The 15,074-nt window shown below is 38.8% G+C and overlaps 1 protein-coding gene across 11 annotated transcripts in view; it reads right to left on the bottom strand.

The window, feature by feature from the left end:
• Window positions 1-3,341: 3,341 nt before the first annotated feature.
• Window positions 3,342-15,074, bottom strand: part of ZMYM4 (zinc finger MYM-type containing 4) — a 41,967-nt gene continuing 30,234 nt past the window's right edge. For 8 of the 11 annotated variants that reach the window (XM_084497148.1, XM_084497147.1, XM_084497144.1 and 5 more), the window contains 10 exons: window positions 14,811-14,982; window positions 13,750-13,803; window positions 13,454-13,633; window positions 12,840-12,934; window positions 12,096-12,267; window positions 10,245-10,396; window positions 8,796-8,907; window positions 7,163-7,411; window positions 6,264-6,393; window positions 3,342-5,138 (listed from right to left, as the gene is read on the bottom strand). In XM_084497148.1, coding sequence (XP_084353274.1) covers window positions 4,931-5,138; window positions 6,264-6,393; window positions 7,163-7,411; window positions 8,796-8,907; window positions 10,245-10,396; window positions 12,096-12,267; window positions 12,840-12,934; window positions 13,454-13,633; window positions 13,750-13,803; window positions 14,811-14,982 — 1,524 coding nt within the window. In that variant the 3' untranslated portion in view covers window positions 3,342-4,930. Of the gene's footprint in view, window positions 5,139-6,263; window positions 6,394-7,162; window positions 7,412-7,647; window positions 7,789-8,795; window positions 8,908-10,244; window positions 10,397-10,745; window positions 10,842-12,095; window positions 12,268-12,839; window positions 12,935-13,453; window positions 13,634-13,749; window positions 13,804-14,810; window positions 14,983-15,074 lie in introns of those variants that run through there. The other 3 variants (XM_084497146.1, XM_084497150.1, XM_084497151.1) reach the window with 3 other exon arrangements.

Here is a 15,074-nt window from a genome sequence, read left to right as displayed (position 1 = left end):
TTTTAATCACTTTTCCAGAATACAGATACGATTCAAACAAAAACTATTTCTGGGGTCTCAGTAATTCACTTATTAATACCATACATTGAACTCTATAAATTCTCATATAAGAAAAAAGTCTTTTTAATATAGGTTATGATGCACTGGTGACCTATTTAAATCTTTTGAAGTAACACTTTGCAGCTATATAGCACCTTTCATCACGGGGCTGCAAAGCATCCTACAGAATTTAGCCTCATAATGCCCAAACGAGGTAGGAAAGTCTGGCCAATTTACAGATGGGTACAACCGAGGTACGGATTGGCAAGGGACCAAACATGAGGCTTCAGCTATACAACAGTAGTTACACCTTCACCAGGTCCTGGGCTATAGGACGAGTCCGTGGCTCACCTGGGGATCAAGTCAAGAGCAGTCACTCACACCCCTTTCCTAGACGGAGAATCCTGGCTCCAGCCCTAAAAGACCTTTTCCAAGCATTCTTTTTGAGTTACAAACGTAGAGAGAGTAAAAAGGTCAAAGACTTGTAGACCGAAGGCCCTAGGGATGCTGCTCATCGGTGTATCAAAGCATCGAATATAAGCCACAAAGTTTACCAAGCTGTACTTACTGTGGGCATCGCAGCCTGCATCAATTAAGGCTGAACACGAGGAAGCGGGACTGGAATTTTGTTAATTAAAATCGTGCACTTGGGAGGCATTTTGAGATTCGGTGTTTGATGCTTTGTTTGGCTTGACAGTTTCTTGTAATAAATTCCATTTTTCCCTCCAAGCAAGTGATAATCTAAGATACTCCAGTTTTTGTGTCTTTATTAAAGAACAAATCTTTGCTGAAAAACCATTAGCTTAGTGACTGTTATTGTCCAAAGGAAATTTAAGTACTGGGACTAGAAGAATCCAAGATGTCTGGGTTCCTTAAAGCCTTTACAGTTTATGCAAAAGAAAGGGGGAAAAAAAAAAAAAAAAAAAAAAAAAAGAAAAGCAGAGAAATATTCAATAGATTTCAGTCATTGTAATTGTGCATTACAGTTCACTGCCCTGCAGAACACTGCAGCCTCTGCAGCGACTGGTGGTAAACATCCTTGCAGAAACAGGGAATCTAAGTTGATTGCAAAAACTTGTTATTTCTTCAAATCTTGTAAGGCAAATCTTGCAATCTTGTCCCTTCTACTTGGGAGATAGTGTAGGTTAGCAGCAACTTAATACAAGAGAGCAAATCTTTTGCCTCTGCTCTGTTAGGACTGTTTCAAATGGATGGCTGCTGAAAGACAAAGAAAAGCAGGGGGAACACCTGTTTGCTGATATTAACAAAACTCGAAATTCCAATTTGCACAGAGAGCGTGGTGACTGGAGGTTGAAAAGAGCACGTTAAGACTTTATCCGATAGCATTTGTTGCTTTCTTTTCGAAGGCAGCAGCAAAACTATTGCTCGAGGGACTGAAAGGAGTTATTGAGATTGTTACCAAAACCCAAAGACTTTACTGCACATTCAGCAGCACTTCTGTAACCCCAGCACTAAAACTTCGTCAGTGGTGCCGCGCCATTGTGTGAGCATACCCTTAGGAAGCATGAAACAAATGACTTTGCTGCCCTTTCATTTCAAGTCTCGGAGGGGATAGCACTTGGCTGGAGACTACTGCCAGAGAAGTCCAGGGTTTTCTTTCAGATCAGTCATTAATCAGGTTGACAGAATAATTCCTATGATAATTTAGCTTCTTTTTGCACCTAACTGTGACATTCAAAGTGCCTCCAGGTTCCTTCTGTAGTCAGCTGAAGCCAGGAAGGTGCGCACTGCACCGAGCACCTCGCAGAATGAAAGCGGCCAGGAAAACGCCAGCGCTGCATAGGCAGCAGCTGCACTCCAGGAAGCATTTTAAATAAAAATCTCTGCAAAACCCCAAGACTTGCATTACCGGCCAGAACTGCAATTCTCTACAGGAGTATCCTCGGTAACGAGGACACTCTCACTTCCAAACTCTCCAGCTAGACAGCCTGTACAGCTGTGCTGTCATCTCTGCACACTGAGAATTAGAGACAGCTAAACAACATGTTTCTAGCAGTGGAAAGGCACACAGATAGGTAAGAAACCCTGTCAACAGGAAGCATTACCTTCTACTTGTCTGTCTCGCTCTCATCTTTGTCGTTTCTCTGTCCACACTGAGACTACCACATGATTTTTCTCCTTAAAAGAATATTTCAAGTAACAAACAGCGTTGCGTGGCTAGCGAGTGATTCAGCTACTTTTTATTATAAACAACTGTGTCAGAACTTCAATACTGTGTATATAACCCACAAATATACTTCAATCCTTGGAGATAATGAGTTGACCTTGCAAGTCAGCATGAACTCTAGCCAGACTGACTAGGAATGGCTCAGGAAGTGTCTCGCTCCAGAAATGGAAACTGAAACTATTTGTTCTGTTAAATTACATCACCAAAAGATGCTGCATTGAACCCCTTCTCATCTCAGAGCTATGAAATAAAAGGAGTTAGTACCATGTTTAACAGCATTGCTTACAGCCAGTCAAGCTTAAAGGGATTTAACTCTCCTTGCTGAGAGAACGCGAGGGGCGAAAATCTTTTGTTCCATGTACCTGGAAAAAATCAACATATGTGAAAGTGTTCATAAAAAACAGAAAGTGAGGGTCTTCAGAGAAGCAAAATGAGTACATTACTCGTAATATACAAATACACTACTTTATTCTATGGGAATACTTCCTGTCTGTTAAGGGGAAACTCAGCTGTGGTATCACTCTGCTGACAGCCTCTGCTCCACCCAGCTGAAAGCTGCCCTCCCAGCGCCTGTCCTGCCTCCTGCCCTTGCTCGTTTCCCAGGTAGAGATGTCAGGGGAAGGAAAGGAAAGGGCAAAGGTAACCTGATAAGGACATAAACTGCTGCACTCGTACGTGGGATGCCCAGAAAATACGGTAATTCCTGGATCCTTCCTGCCTCCTACTAACAGTGAGGTTCTGGGCACACCTGTGTGCAACTAACACAGCTCAGGCTTTTTGTTTTTATCCCTTATACACTAATCTCTCCAGAATGATTTTTTTTTTTCCCCTGAAACATTCTCTGAACCATTCCAATACAAAATACTGTGCCTGCTATTCAACTATTTTAATGTAGCTATGGGGAGGGACAGGTTAGTGTTCACAGAACATGAAGTTAACCTACAGGATCACCACTGAACCTCCGAGTGCTGCCACGGTAGGTTACTGAAGGGTACATATTACAGCCAAAATATCTTCCCCCCGGGAGTGCCAAGCCAGGACATGGAGAAAGCAGCATCTTTGATCAGAAAAGACAGACACAGATGGGCTTTGATCAGACAGAATCAGGGGCAGGTTTACTTTTCACATAGTTTTCTGTATTAAAAAATACATCAGTGAAATCTGTTACAGGCAGGGACAGGACTACCGAGTACACAACGTCAATAGACTACTTTCTGATTTTATTTTTGTTAAATTACTTTTGTTACTGCTAAAAAAATAATTAAAAAAAAAAAAAAAGAAAGGAAATATAATTCAAGGCTGCTGATTTTCATCTCTTGAAATTTTAGTGACAAGATCAAATATCAGACCCCTGTTACAGAAGATGGATAACTGACCAGAGCTAGGTAAAACCCATACAATTCTCTTCTTTAAAAATAGTTTGGGTTTCCAACAAATTTGTGGTAACTCGTCATCAGAAACACACATCTATAGCTTGAGAAAATGGAGGTACAGACAGTATCTGATAATGTCCTGTCCTCTAAACACAACGTGGGAGCTTTTCTCTTCAGAAAGATGCAGTAACAGCCGAGCCTCAAAAAAGTCTCTTTTGCTTTCCAACACTATGACTAAATCTCTTTGGGTGGGGTGGGAAAAAGACACACATGGTAATTTTCTACCACAGTTCTGTTGTCAGAAGTAATACTGCATCCTTTGTACAACACGGCGCGTGTCGCAAAGGTGGAAAGAGAAAGAGTGCGTGTAACTTTCGTTTGAAATGACAAGGCCCTCCAGATTTGCCTTACAAAATAACCAAAAACATAGGAGTAGGGGAAAGAGGAGAAAGGAAAGCTGCCTTAAGGGAAAAAAAAATTTCCGCGCACCACAGTATTTGCTAGATTATAATCAACAGACTGCAGAGCTACTGGGCTAGTAAAGGGATTTTCTGCACATACCCCAGGACAGTCACTCTCCTGTACATAACCCAAAAATGTTCGTCCCGTAACATGATCACTCTGAAGTTTGACCTACAGCACCTCTTCCACATCGAAGACCAAACAGGTAGAGTTAGCTATTAGCCTGGACCGAGAGCTAGACTCTGGCATCGTGTGACCATTGAACAGCAGCCAGACAGTTGTCCGTTTAGACAGCTTCCCCGGCAGATACGCCAGCGGCTTCTGCCTTGCTAACATTTGATCCCAGTTTTAAAAAATATTATAAAAGCATATGTGTACGTGTATTTATAACGGAAGGTGTCTGCCTGTCTAAATACCACCGCTTTCCTGTCCTCGTGAAGAGCTCCCAGATCTCCACGTGTTCTTTGGCAGCGAGGACTGCCAGCCAGCAGGCTGCGAGGTCACGAGAGCCACGGTCTAGCTCTCCATGCCCGATATCATCATGGTAGATTTTACACAACCATTTTCCTTAAAAATATCTCACAATTTTTTAAAACCCTAAACAGATGAAGGATTTATGCACCACTCAAATAGGTTAGTTCATCTTGAATTTGTTCAGAGGATTTATCGCTGCCTGCCACAGGACGTTGTTTCTTGCAGCCTACATAGCTTGCCTCCTTCCAGTTCCAGTTTGTACATCCGCTGTGGTTCAAAATATGCCTGTAGGTGACATTATCTTGGCTTATTTAATACACATTTTTCCAAAGGCTGGACGTATTCACAGTTTGGTGCTTCTGATGTGTATTCAAAGGAAAATACCCCACTTCTGTTAGTCTGATAACTCAATATCAGAGTCCTCTGATTTGACTTTGGCAAGTTCTTCGTGTACCTCCCTCACCATAAGAATACGTGTTAACATGATGTCCAAAGTTCCTGGGTCTATTGGCAATGTGGAATACCACATGGGGCTATTGGGTACACAGGAGCGCTCAGGTTGAAGGTAAAATACATCACTTCTCTGCTTCACACTTTCAGAACTGTCAACGTAAAGAAAGGAAGAAAACATTACAGAAGGCGGCTTTAAAAGTCCTAGTCACAAAAACTGTGATGGAGAAACAAAGAAAATGAAAGTTACATTGAGACTACAACACCATAGTTGAAGCAGTATAATTTAAATCTTTTTCTTTGTGATTTGGTTTCCCCCCTTCATCTAGTGAGCATTTAAGTTGTTTCCAGGTTCTCTAAGTTGTTTACAAAGAAAATCTGCGTGACTTCTTTATAGACATGGTTCTTCAATCATATTATCATCCAATTAACAACACTAGAGTCCTGGTATGATTGACAGATGCATTTGACACTTAATCTCCGAATAAAACAGCTTCTAATATTCCAGAATTGCTGTGTACTTTGGGGCAATGAATATTCAAGTACTAGCAAAACTAAATCCTAGCTTGCCTGCTCATGCTGCAGAATAGTGAGCCCAAGAGTGAGTCTGCTTACAAGACCGACCATCAGACTCTGAGGCAGCTTTCGGGTGCTGGTAGGAAGAGACCAAGTCCTCCAGAGCAGGAATTCCTCCTGCTTGGCTTTGGAGTATTCACATTAAAACAGCAAAGTGATTTTTTACTGCTGCTTGCACCACTGCAGGGGCTCTGCAGGAGCTATGATATACGATGAGGAGCATGGAAACGTTTTCACAGCCCAAGGACAACTACCAGCTTCTAATGATATGCAAGTGAGTACAATAAAGATAAGAAGAGGGAGACAAAGAGTCAGGACAGCTGCTAGGCGTGCCTTTGCCTAAGTAATGGGACTATTTGTAGTATGCTCAGTAGGTGCATTTTTGAGGGTGATTTATTTGAGTTGCAGCTGACACTAATGAGAGCCTGTTTACTTTTTTTGGGTGTATTTTCTTTGAAAAGAGAACACCATACCTGCTCAGTGATCTACCTAAAATTTATGCAAAATGGGAAAGACAAAATGATTGATATCTATGTCCTTGCTATATAGCCTCATTTCTAACTCCTAAATAAAGTAAATCTCCCATTTCAGCAGGCAAAAGCCATCAGCTTTCACAAGGAACATGATGTCTGAGGGGGGATACTTGCCCAAATACCTGTTCTAGTCTACATACAGATCAAAAATCAAGTTCCATCACTTACCATTTTGACAAGTAAAATTCATAAAGTCGGACCGGACACCGCAGGGGATTATCTGTATTTTCAGCCATTTCCACTGCTGTTGAAACCTCCTCATCTTCATTGCGTTTCCTTTTGCCTACAGATAATTTATCTGGACACACAAAAATTGCATCACTGAAGTTCAGTGAAGAACAGCACGTTAAGAATAAGATCTAGTCCCTTAGCCTAGCACCAGCCTGATGCAACTGTGCAACACACAGATGCATGCTACTTGTAGGGATTATCTGTCGTTCAAAACCAAATACAAGTCAACTGCTTTGATCTGCTGGATGAGTAAAATACCACAAGCTATAGGGTGTCCATAGCCTATTCCTCTTCTAGAACTAGCATCTAGCAGAACAATACGGGGAATATTTTTTTTTTCTTAATAAAGGACAATTAATGTAACATATTGGAACTATTAACTGAAGAAGCTAATAGTTTCGTGATCCCACTTGATACCCTTACAAAGTCATTTCACAATGGCAGACAGCATAACTTACAGGTTTTCAGTTAGAAGTTGAACACAACCATCTTTCTAATAGATCCTACCAAAATACTCTCTGCTACCCCTCTCAGGATCAAACGCTTCCCTTTTCAAAACAGCAAAAAATAACTGCAAATGAAAAACAGTATTTCTTGGCAAACATTGGCACCTATTTTGTAAGTTTTTACTGGATGCATTTGGTCCATCAGAATTTATCTTTAAACCATCCTAGAGTGAAAAAATTAAAAAATGTGCAGGGTGATAGCAGAAATCAAACTACCCATAGCTCTGCCTGCTCCATAACATGTTTTTCTCCCCAGCCCTTTTTAAAGTAAAGAATAGACAACACAAATATAATTGCAGAAATTCAAATGATCAGAAAGCATTCATTTACCTGATTCTACCTCTTGTTTTTGAAAGGGTGGGAAAAAACGTAAATATGTCATCTTAGTATTATACTTCAGAGTCCGGGTGCGTCTCATAACATGGGCAAAGGATAGTTTCAGGTGCTCACTGACATTCTTTAGTTGGAAGTATTTGGTGTTGAAGAATAGAAGTGTGTTCAGTAAAACTATAGGGGAATATGCACCCAGCTGTTTACATTCCCATAGGTGTTCCTCTTCAATTCGCGAGAACATATAACCTAGAGACAATGGGCAAAAAAAAAAAGAAGAGGGATATTTATGCAAGTTTAGGGCAGTTCCTCATATTCAGTTACAAATAAACAGTTTTTAAGGACCACTGGCAATCTAGCAGATTTTGAGAATCTTCCCAAAGGAAGTGAAAGCATCATACACGAGCAGGGTAGGAAGGCAGAAATGAGGTAAATTATATAGGCAGATTCTGTCAAAGATGCATATAAGTCCCCTTTCAGCTCACCTTGTATGTGAACGACCTGCATATCAGATCAAATTCAGACCTATCATAAGCAATTGTAACATAAAATCAAGAGCACTGCATGCATGAACCTAAGAGGGAGCGTGGAGAACCAAGCTGTGGAACAGCATGATCTTCCAATACCTGAAGAATGGAGAGAAGGATATAAAGGAAGATTGCACACATCAACAGAATCTCACTAAGTTTTAATTTCACTGTATTAAACCAGTCAGCCAACTGCAAAAATGTCTAATTCCTAAGGCATGGAGCACGAGTTTAAAATGTACCATCCATATTCAAATAGACCATTTTGATTGTTGTAAGTTAGTTAGGAAAGGAGAAATGGAGCCTTACGAGAGATTTATTGTGAAAGAAAACTCCACTATATATCATATTACATTGTCTATATTACACTATATATTATATACTGTCTAATATTATACTATATATTATACTATCTATAAGTAACTGGGTTATTTCTCTACTGATAGAAAGTTCAATTTCTAAACAAAAAGTCAGTTGTTTGGAGTTGCCAACATCACTTAAGTTTTGGTGGTACTCTGAAAAAGATCTTGCATACTTATATTACCAGTGTCCGGCTTTATAAACAGCATGATCATATTTGAAGACCGATTAAAAATACCTGCAGAATTTGGGAACTCTTATTGTTGGAAGTGAGCAAGTTGAGAAGAACTTGGAATTGAGGAGTTTAGACAAGTCTCCAACGATTTTTTAATGTGGTCCTCTGATTTATCAGAAGTTTTTCCTATACTGATATGATATATACAACTAGTGCAACTCTACATGGAACTTGAGGTGAGTAACTCATCTCAAAAAGCGCACACAGCTCTGGCTACCTCTATTCAAAAAGATTAGCTAAAACTTGAGGGAAAATAACTCGTGTTTTGACCACAGGAATAGGAAGCCTTTCTTTCAAAGGAGCTGAGAGACAAAGACATATTTAAGTGTAACCCATAACTGGAGACAGACACAAAAGCCATGATTCTAGTCTACTATAAACAACTGCATGGTGGAGAAAGAGGAGACTAATGTGAATGTCTCAGACCACATGCTTCTTCATGGCATTGAGAAATATTAATTTCAAATAAGGTTTTGTCATGCAGCTACACAAAATAAAATAATTGTCCTACCATTTGGAAGAATTGTAGGTTCCCAGATTTTCAAAAGTTTTGTAAGTTCAATCATAAACCTGGAATAGGGCTCGGTAAAAATGTTATCTATTCTACCATTCTCAAACAGGTACTACGAGAGAAAAAAAGGAAGACATACAATTTATGATTACATAACATTGCAGAGAAGATACAGGACATCAGATTCTCTTCCTTTCTCATGTCCAAGTGTCTTATGGTCCAAAATGCTTTGTTGAAACCTTTATTAAGATATTAAATAAGATTTTCTACAGAGACTGGGACCTCCCTTGTATGAAACAAGAGGTCTAAGCAAAAATTGTTGTTACTATTTCAAGCTTTAGAGTTCTTTTCTGAAAAAAATCATCATCTAGGTATTAACTATTCTTGAAAAGTCTGCATATACAGCAGAAGAGGTACTGAATACCCTTCTATTGAAAAGAACTTCACATGCTAATACTTTCTGACAATAGATATAGGCCCAGTGCTAGGCTGCTGAAACAGCTCAACTTACAGCATCAACATAAAAGTCCCTTAAACTTTTGTCAAGCAGCAAACAAACTAAAAAGTTTTCTAGAGACCACAAGTATGTATCAATAAATAAGTCAGAACTGGAACACAAAAAATGCTGATAGACCTTATCAATGGTACTTTGAATTCTAACTCCTACATTTTTTCATGTGTAGCCAGGAAACAAAAAAAAAAAAGTAATTCCTTGCCTAATCAAGTGGTAGGTTTTACATTAGAAGTAGCATTTGATTCTTTATCTCCAAATGATTGTTTAAGGAAAGGAACAAACAGGCTATTCTAACAACAACAAAATGACCCTAACAGTAGTTTAATGAACTGGGAGTTTTCAAGAGAAGATAATATTATCCTGGATTTGTTCTGCAGCTGTTTCAAACTGACCTCTGCAGGCAGGTAGCAAGGACTCTTTACATTGCTCTCAGTATTCATTAAGTACAATGCTATTATTCCCACTGAAGGAGCCACTGAAAGAGCACAGCCTTTGCTGGGTATCTCTTCCAAGTAAACTTGTGTACTGGAAGAGCATTGTGCAGCTATTTTAGATCTAAACCGATTAATTACATAGCTAATTCTTCTGTGGAACCTCAGGTTTCTACAAATCTGTCCTATATATGAAAAGGATAAACAAGGTACCAAACCAAAAGATTTGTATCTAAATAGAAACACCTTGCCCTCCAAACCATATTCCTCCCAAGTACACAAGAGGCCTATTTACTCCAATCAAAACAAGGTCCAGACTAATTAGCCAAATAAGAGATTAAGACAAACTAAGAATGAAGCACAAAACAGATACATATTTGCCTCTACAAAAAACAAGCAGCTACTTGGGACTGTGGATACAAAGCATAAAAAAAAAAAAAAAACAAACACCAAAAGTTTTGATGTTCTCAGCAATCTCAGCAATATCCCAGTTCTCTGAGTTACCTGCTGAATTCCAAGGCACAGGTATAAGATACTATCAGGATCATATTTTTCTCCATTTGGTCTCCGCACCTCTTGAATAAACTGGCACAAGCCAAAACTCAGTTCAGCAAAAGTGCATGAGAGAATGTCCTCCTTGACTTTCACAGGACGAACTGTGGTGAAGAAAATTATTATGAAAATTAACTTAATTCAACGGATTAAATCTTTACATAACCTATCTCAAACACGATGTTCCCTGTCTGACTAAATGTGTGAACTATTTCCTATCTGTTGGCTAACAACTGAATGTCTATTTGGCCAATAAAAAAAATAAATCAGTCTGTATAGCCAGTAACTGAGTAGTAAGTCTACTACAAAAGCCGTAACTGAGTAGTAAGATTGCGGGTATTTAAAGTTAAGACATTTAAATTTTCGGTTAAGTTCATTGAACCCAAAGATATGGCATGGCAATGGTAACATGTACTCAGGCTGGAGATGTGGGGTTGATAAACTCAGCATCACCTTTATAGCTGGACTCAGGGGAATCCTGAGTCAGAAAAAGATCTTGAGTATTTCCTAGTAGTTCTGGATATGAGTTGAGAGCAGCATATTCGACTCCTTAAAGGGAGAAGGAATGAAGAGTTTAAAGGGCCATGGGATTCAGAAAGGGAAGCAGAGAATCGATCAAAGAATCCGCAGTGAAATTACTCGGCTTGGCTGCTCCACACCTCACACGAGTGACTGCTTGGGACTGAACAGGAAACCTCTCTGTGGGGGTTGACAGAGATTCCTGGAACTGTCTGTAATCTCTCTTTCATTAGCCAGGAGAAAAAGATAGTAATTCATATGATTGCTCTTCTTCTGGGAAACAAAAACCAGCTGTTCTCATGTAATGACAACAAAAATTCCAAACAAGAGAGGAAAATGCAGAGCTCGTTTCCCCTTTGGGATCTTTCTTATATAAGCTTTGCCACGCTTAGTTCTTTACATTGCAGGGGTATTGAATATTATTTGCTCTCTTCCAAACTGTCCCCAGAAAGCTCAGTTATAATCCTAACTCAAATTCTCTGCTGTACTCTGAAAACTTGCCCACAAACCTCTCAGTGCAAACATGTAAGACACATCTGAGACCAGGGAAAAGGGGAGTTAGACAATGCCAAGCCCCAGGACTGCTGCACTTTTGTAAAAATAAATAAATAAATAAATAATCCATAATTAGAAGAACAAACAAAAGTGACATTTATATTGTCAGTATTAGCTATAATCCCTTTGAGACACTAGAAACAATTAATCCCTTCTAAAGTTATTTGTAAGCAGCGTGCAACAAAGAATGGGTACACCTCTGGAAGGTTTGTTTCCATCTGCGAACCTGGAAATAAAGTATTAGACTTTAAGACTGGCATACAGTTTTTTAAAGCAAACAGTTACGCTGACAAACAAATACTTTGTGAATGTGTTAGGTACAGATGAAAAAGATGGGGCCAGGTTCGTGTAGTCAGCTTAGAAGTATGGCCTGGTAATAGATCAGTAAAGGCTTAGCAGCTGCATAAAACATCTGTTCTACAAATGAGGAATATCTGCATGCAAATGAACAGAAAGGGCAGGTTGAAAGGCTAGCATTTATAATGTTGAAAAGAAATCTGATACTTTAAAGCCTTTTTTAAGAGGAAACAGAGCAATTTAGAATTTAATAGCTGAGATTTTTAAACACGTGAAAAGGCAGACATAACATGATACGCTGTAAAATCTTTTCTCCACTCGTGGTCATTTCAAAACTCGCTAACTAATCCTAATTTTTTTCTTGAGAAACATGTAATACCAAGAGCTGCTCAACTAATTATTTCTGTTTCCACAGATGGAGAAAAAGTTTACCTGAAAACTTCAGGTCCCCTTGTTCCTCCTGTGCGTTTTTCCATTGGACCCAGTTCTTCCAGGCATTTACCCCATACATATACTTTAGGGTCATCCCAGAAACAGAGCAACCTGGGTAGGAGCCCTGCATCAGATTGCGGGGCTCTACAGAAACTACAGACTTCTTCCGTCCCTACGGGAAAACAAACAAAGCAAAGCAAATAAAAGCTCATTAAGTATTTCATCTACGGACGCTTAATTTGGTATCACATAAAAAAAGCAGTGCACTGACATAACAAAATCCTGCTGACAGAAGGAGAAGGTATATATATATGTATTTTTTAATATCTGGACAAGCATTAGCAACACTGTACAGAAAAGGTGCAACAAATTATAGTAATTCTCACTGTGATAAATATGCACAGAAATACATTCCGCTACACAAGAAAAATTACTTCTTTGCTGTAGATTATTACACTCCTTAAAAACAAGTATTTTGCAGTTGCTGAAACGATAAACATTCTTTAAATGTTCTTTTAAATGTTCTGCACCAAAAAGAAAAACAAAAAAACATTTATTCTACCTAATTGTAGAGAAGAAAAGAAAACGTTGTATAATGCAGCAAAACAGGACAAAAAATATACAGCAGTTAAATTGAATTCTCATTTTCACCCTAGAGCATATTCTTTACTCCTGAGAATAAACATGCATATAATGTTATTACTTTAAATGCAAGGAACTAATGTTCCACAAGTACTTTCTTACCCGTCTTTTTGGCTGTGGGAAGCCATCTCTGTGTCTCCGTCTTGCTCGTGAACGTGACTGCAAACCCAGTCCTTTACTGAGAGGGTCAAATGAGTCTGAAGTCAAATCAACACCATTAAGAATTTAATTGTATGATTTAACATGCCCAAGTAGAAGTGTCACTTAAATACTACTGAATATCCTAAAGATGCCAATTACGTATTCAAAATAATGCTTTTTTTAGGCAACAAACCTACTTTCTGTATAAAGAAATTTTCAGAAGAGGAAAGAAGTCCTCCCCCAAGTAGTGGATGTACTTATTCAGGCAAACTTACATTCTTCTGCACCACTAATACGGATTATACCCAGGGACACAGAAGTGATAATTCAAAGAAGTCAAGCAAGACTACCTGCTAATCCTGTCGGTGGTTCTGTAGAATGCTGTCTTTAAAAATACCAGCAATATTTAAAAATCACAGTAACTTTTAGGAGAGCTGATATATTACTGCTGCTTCAAATACGCAGTTTTACTAAATGAAAAATACACCCTTCAGAAGCAGACTACTGCCACAATGCTTACTCAAAGTTGTGTGTACTTTTATACACTGATGCATTTTTCTTTACATTATACAGACCTGATGGAAAATCTGCCTCCAGGTCCTGTTCCACATCACCTTTCGAGAACTGCTTCACTTCTGGATCTGGTTCCGGGAGGGCATTTGATCGTAAGGCATAGTGATTTAACTCATCCTCCCAGCTGTGTGGAGTGGACACTGCTTCTGATTCTAGATCTCCACTGTAAGTGCTACCTTGGTCTGTAAATGAGAGTGATCAGATAAACCACATGCTGTAAGAAAGGATAGGCAAAAAGAAGAGTTTAAAGAGAAGCTACAGCAGGATCAAAGCCCTTTTGCAAAAAAATCCAACTGACCTTTCTCAAATATCTTGGGGTCCAAGAAGAGCTCATGCTCAGACGTTTGAGATCCTTTAGAAAAAGAAGGAAATATGTATCTACAAATGACTGACAGCTTACATAACTAATACAAAATTTTGAATGCCAAAAAATAACATATTAAGTCATAGTACTTCCAAAAATGGTACAACTTCTCCTTTAATACCATTCTTCTACCAATTCCCTACCTAGGTCATGGTGTTCTAGAAAAACAGAAATACAGAATTAACCCATATTTGCTTTTCTAAATGCTTCCATCCCTCCACGTTTGTTATTGGAGTCATCTGTAGGCAAACAGGGTATTTTGTAAATTTTTTTTATCTTGCTCCACTTTTATTACATGGGATGATCACTATCCAACACATTCTAACCTGCATCACCCTCCAAGAATCCACTATAAAAAGCTTGATAGGAAAATACTCTTGTAAAGCAGCTGCTCTGCCTTCTTGCTTTTGACTCCTTCTTCTGCTAGAGCATGATGTACTTATCTGGAGATTACTACTGCTAGCAACCTGCTACTGTCAACGTAAGTCAAATCAGCACCTAGGATCAGGGAAAGGGAATGCAAAGACATTTAAAGTACTGCTCAGTATCTGATTTGGGTTCTATGCTAAGCATAGCTCTATTGAAAGTTGAATGAGAAACCTCTCTGGAATTACAAAAGCTTCAGAGATGTGCAAGCATAACCAGCACTTGTGGTGGAACTACCAAAGAAGAGTAAATTATTCTTAAAAGAAAAAAGTAATAGAATATTTATATAGATTATCTCCAAATTATCTCCAAATAGGCAGTTTAGCTATTAAAATAATAAATAATAAAAATCACCAAGTCATGACATAAGAATTGCAGCCTTTTCTAGCTTGGAACTTTACCTGCATGAAACAGTCATTGTGAAAATAAATGTTGGTAGGACAACAGGACCATGCAACATGGCATGAACACTTGGGAAGCAGCCAGTATAGTCTCTACATCTATTTCTCTGTTTTTCGTGATGAGAGGACATCCATCACATTTAGTTTCCTTTTAAAAACACCACATACCACCATGAGAATGTGTTTTTTCTTTCTCCTCATCTTCTGCAATCATTTCTGCCATCTGAAGGAGATCAGCTTCAAATGGATTTGTGGGAATCTTATCCTTGATATCCTGAATAGTTTCAATGATCTTATCAGCATTATCCAAGGTAGTTGGGAAAAGCATTGGAACTGGTACCTACACAGACATGCAGAAATTATTAGACCTTGTTTGGGGATGAAGGGAAACAACAAACACCAAGGGAAGTTCTTCTCATTTAATCTTACTTA

The sequence above is a fragment of the Aythya ferina genome, assembly GCF_964211825.1.
Source record: "Aythya ferina genome assembly, chromosome: 24".
In the NCBI taxonomy this organism is placed as follows: Eukaryota; Metazoa; Chordata; class Aves; order Anseriformes; family Anatidae; genus Aythya; species Aythya ferina.
The sequence above is the reverse complement of the archived record's forward strand: the minus strand, read 5'-3'. Positions and strand labels throughout refer to the sequence as shown.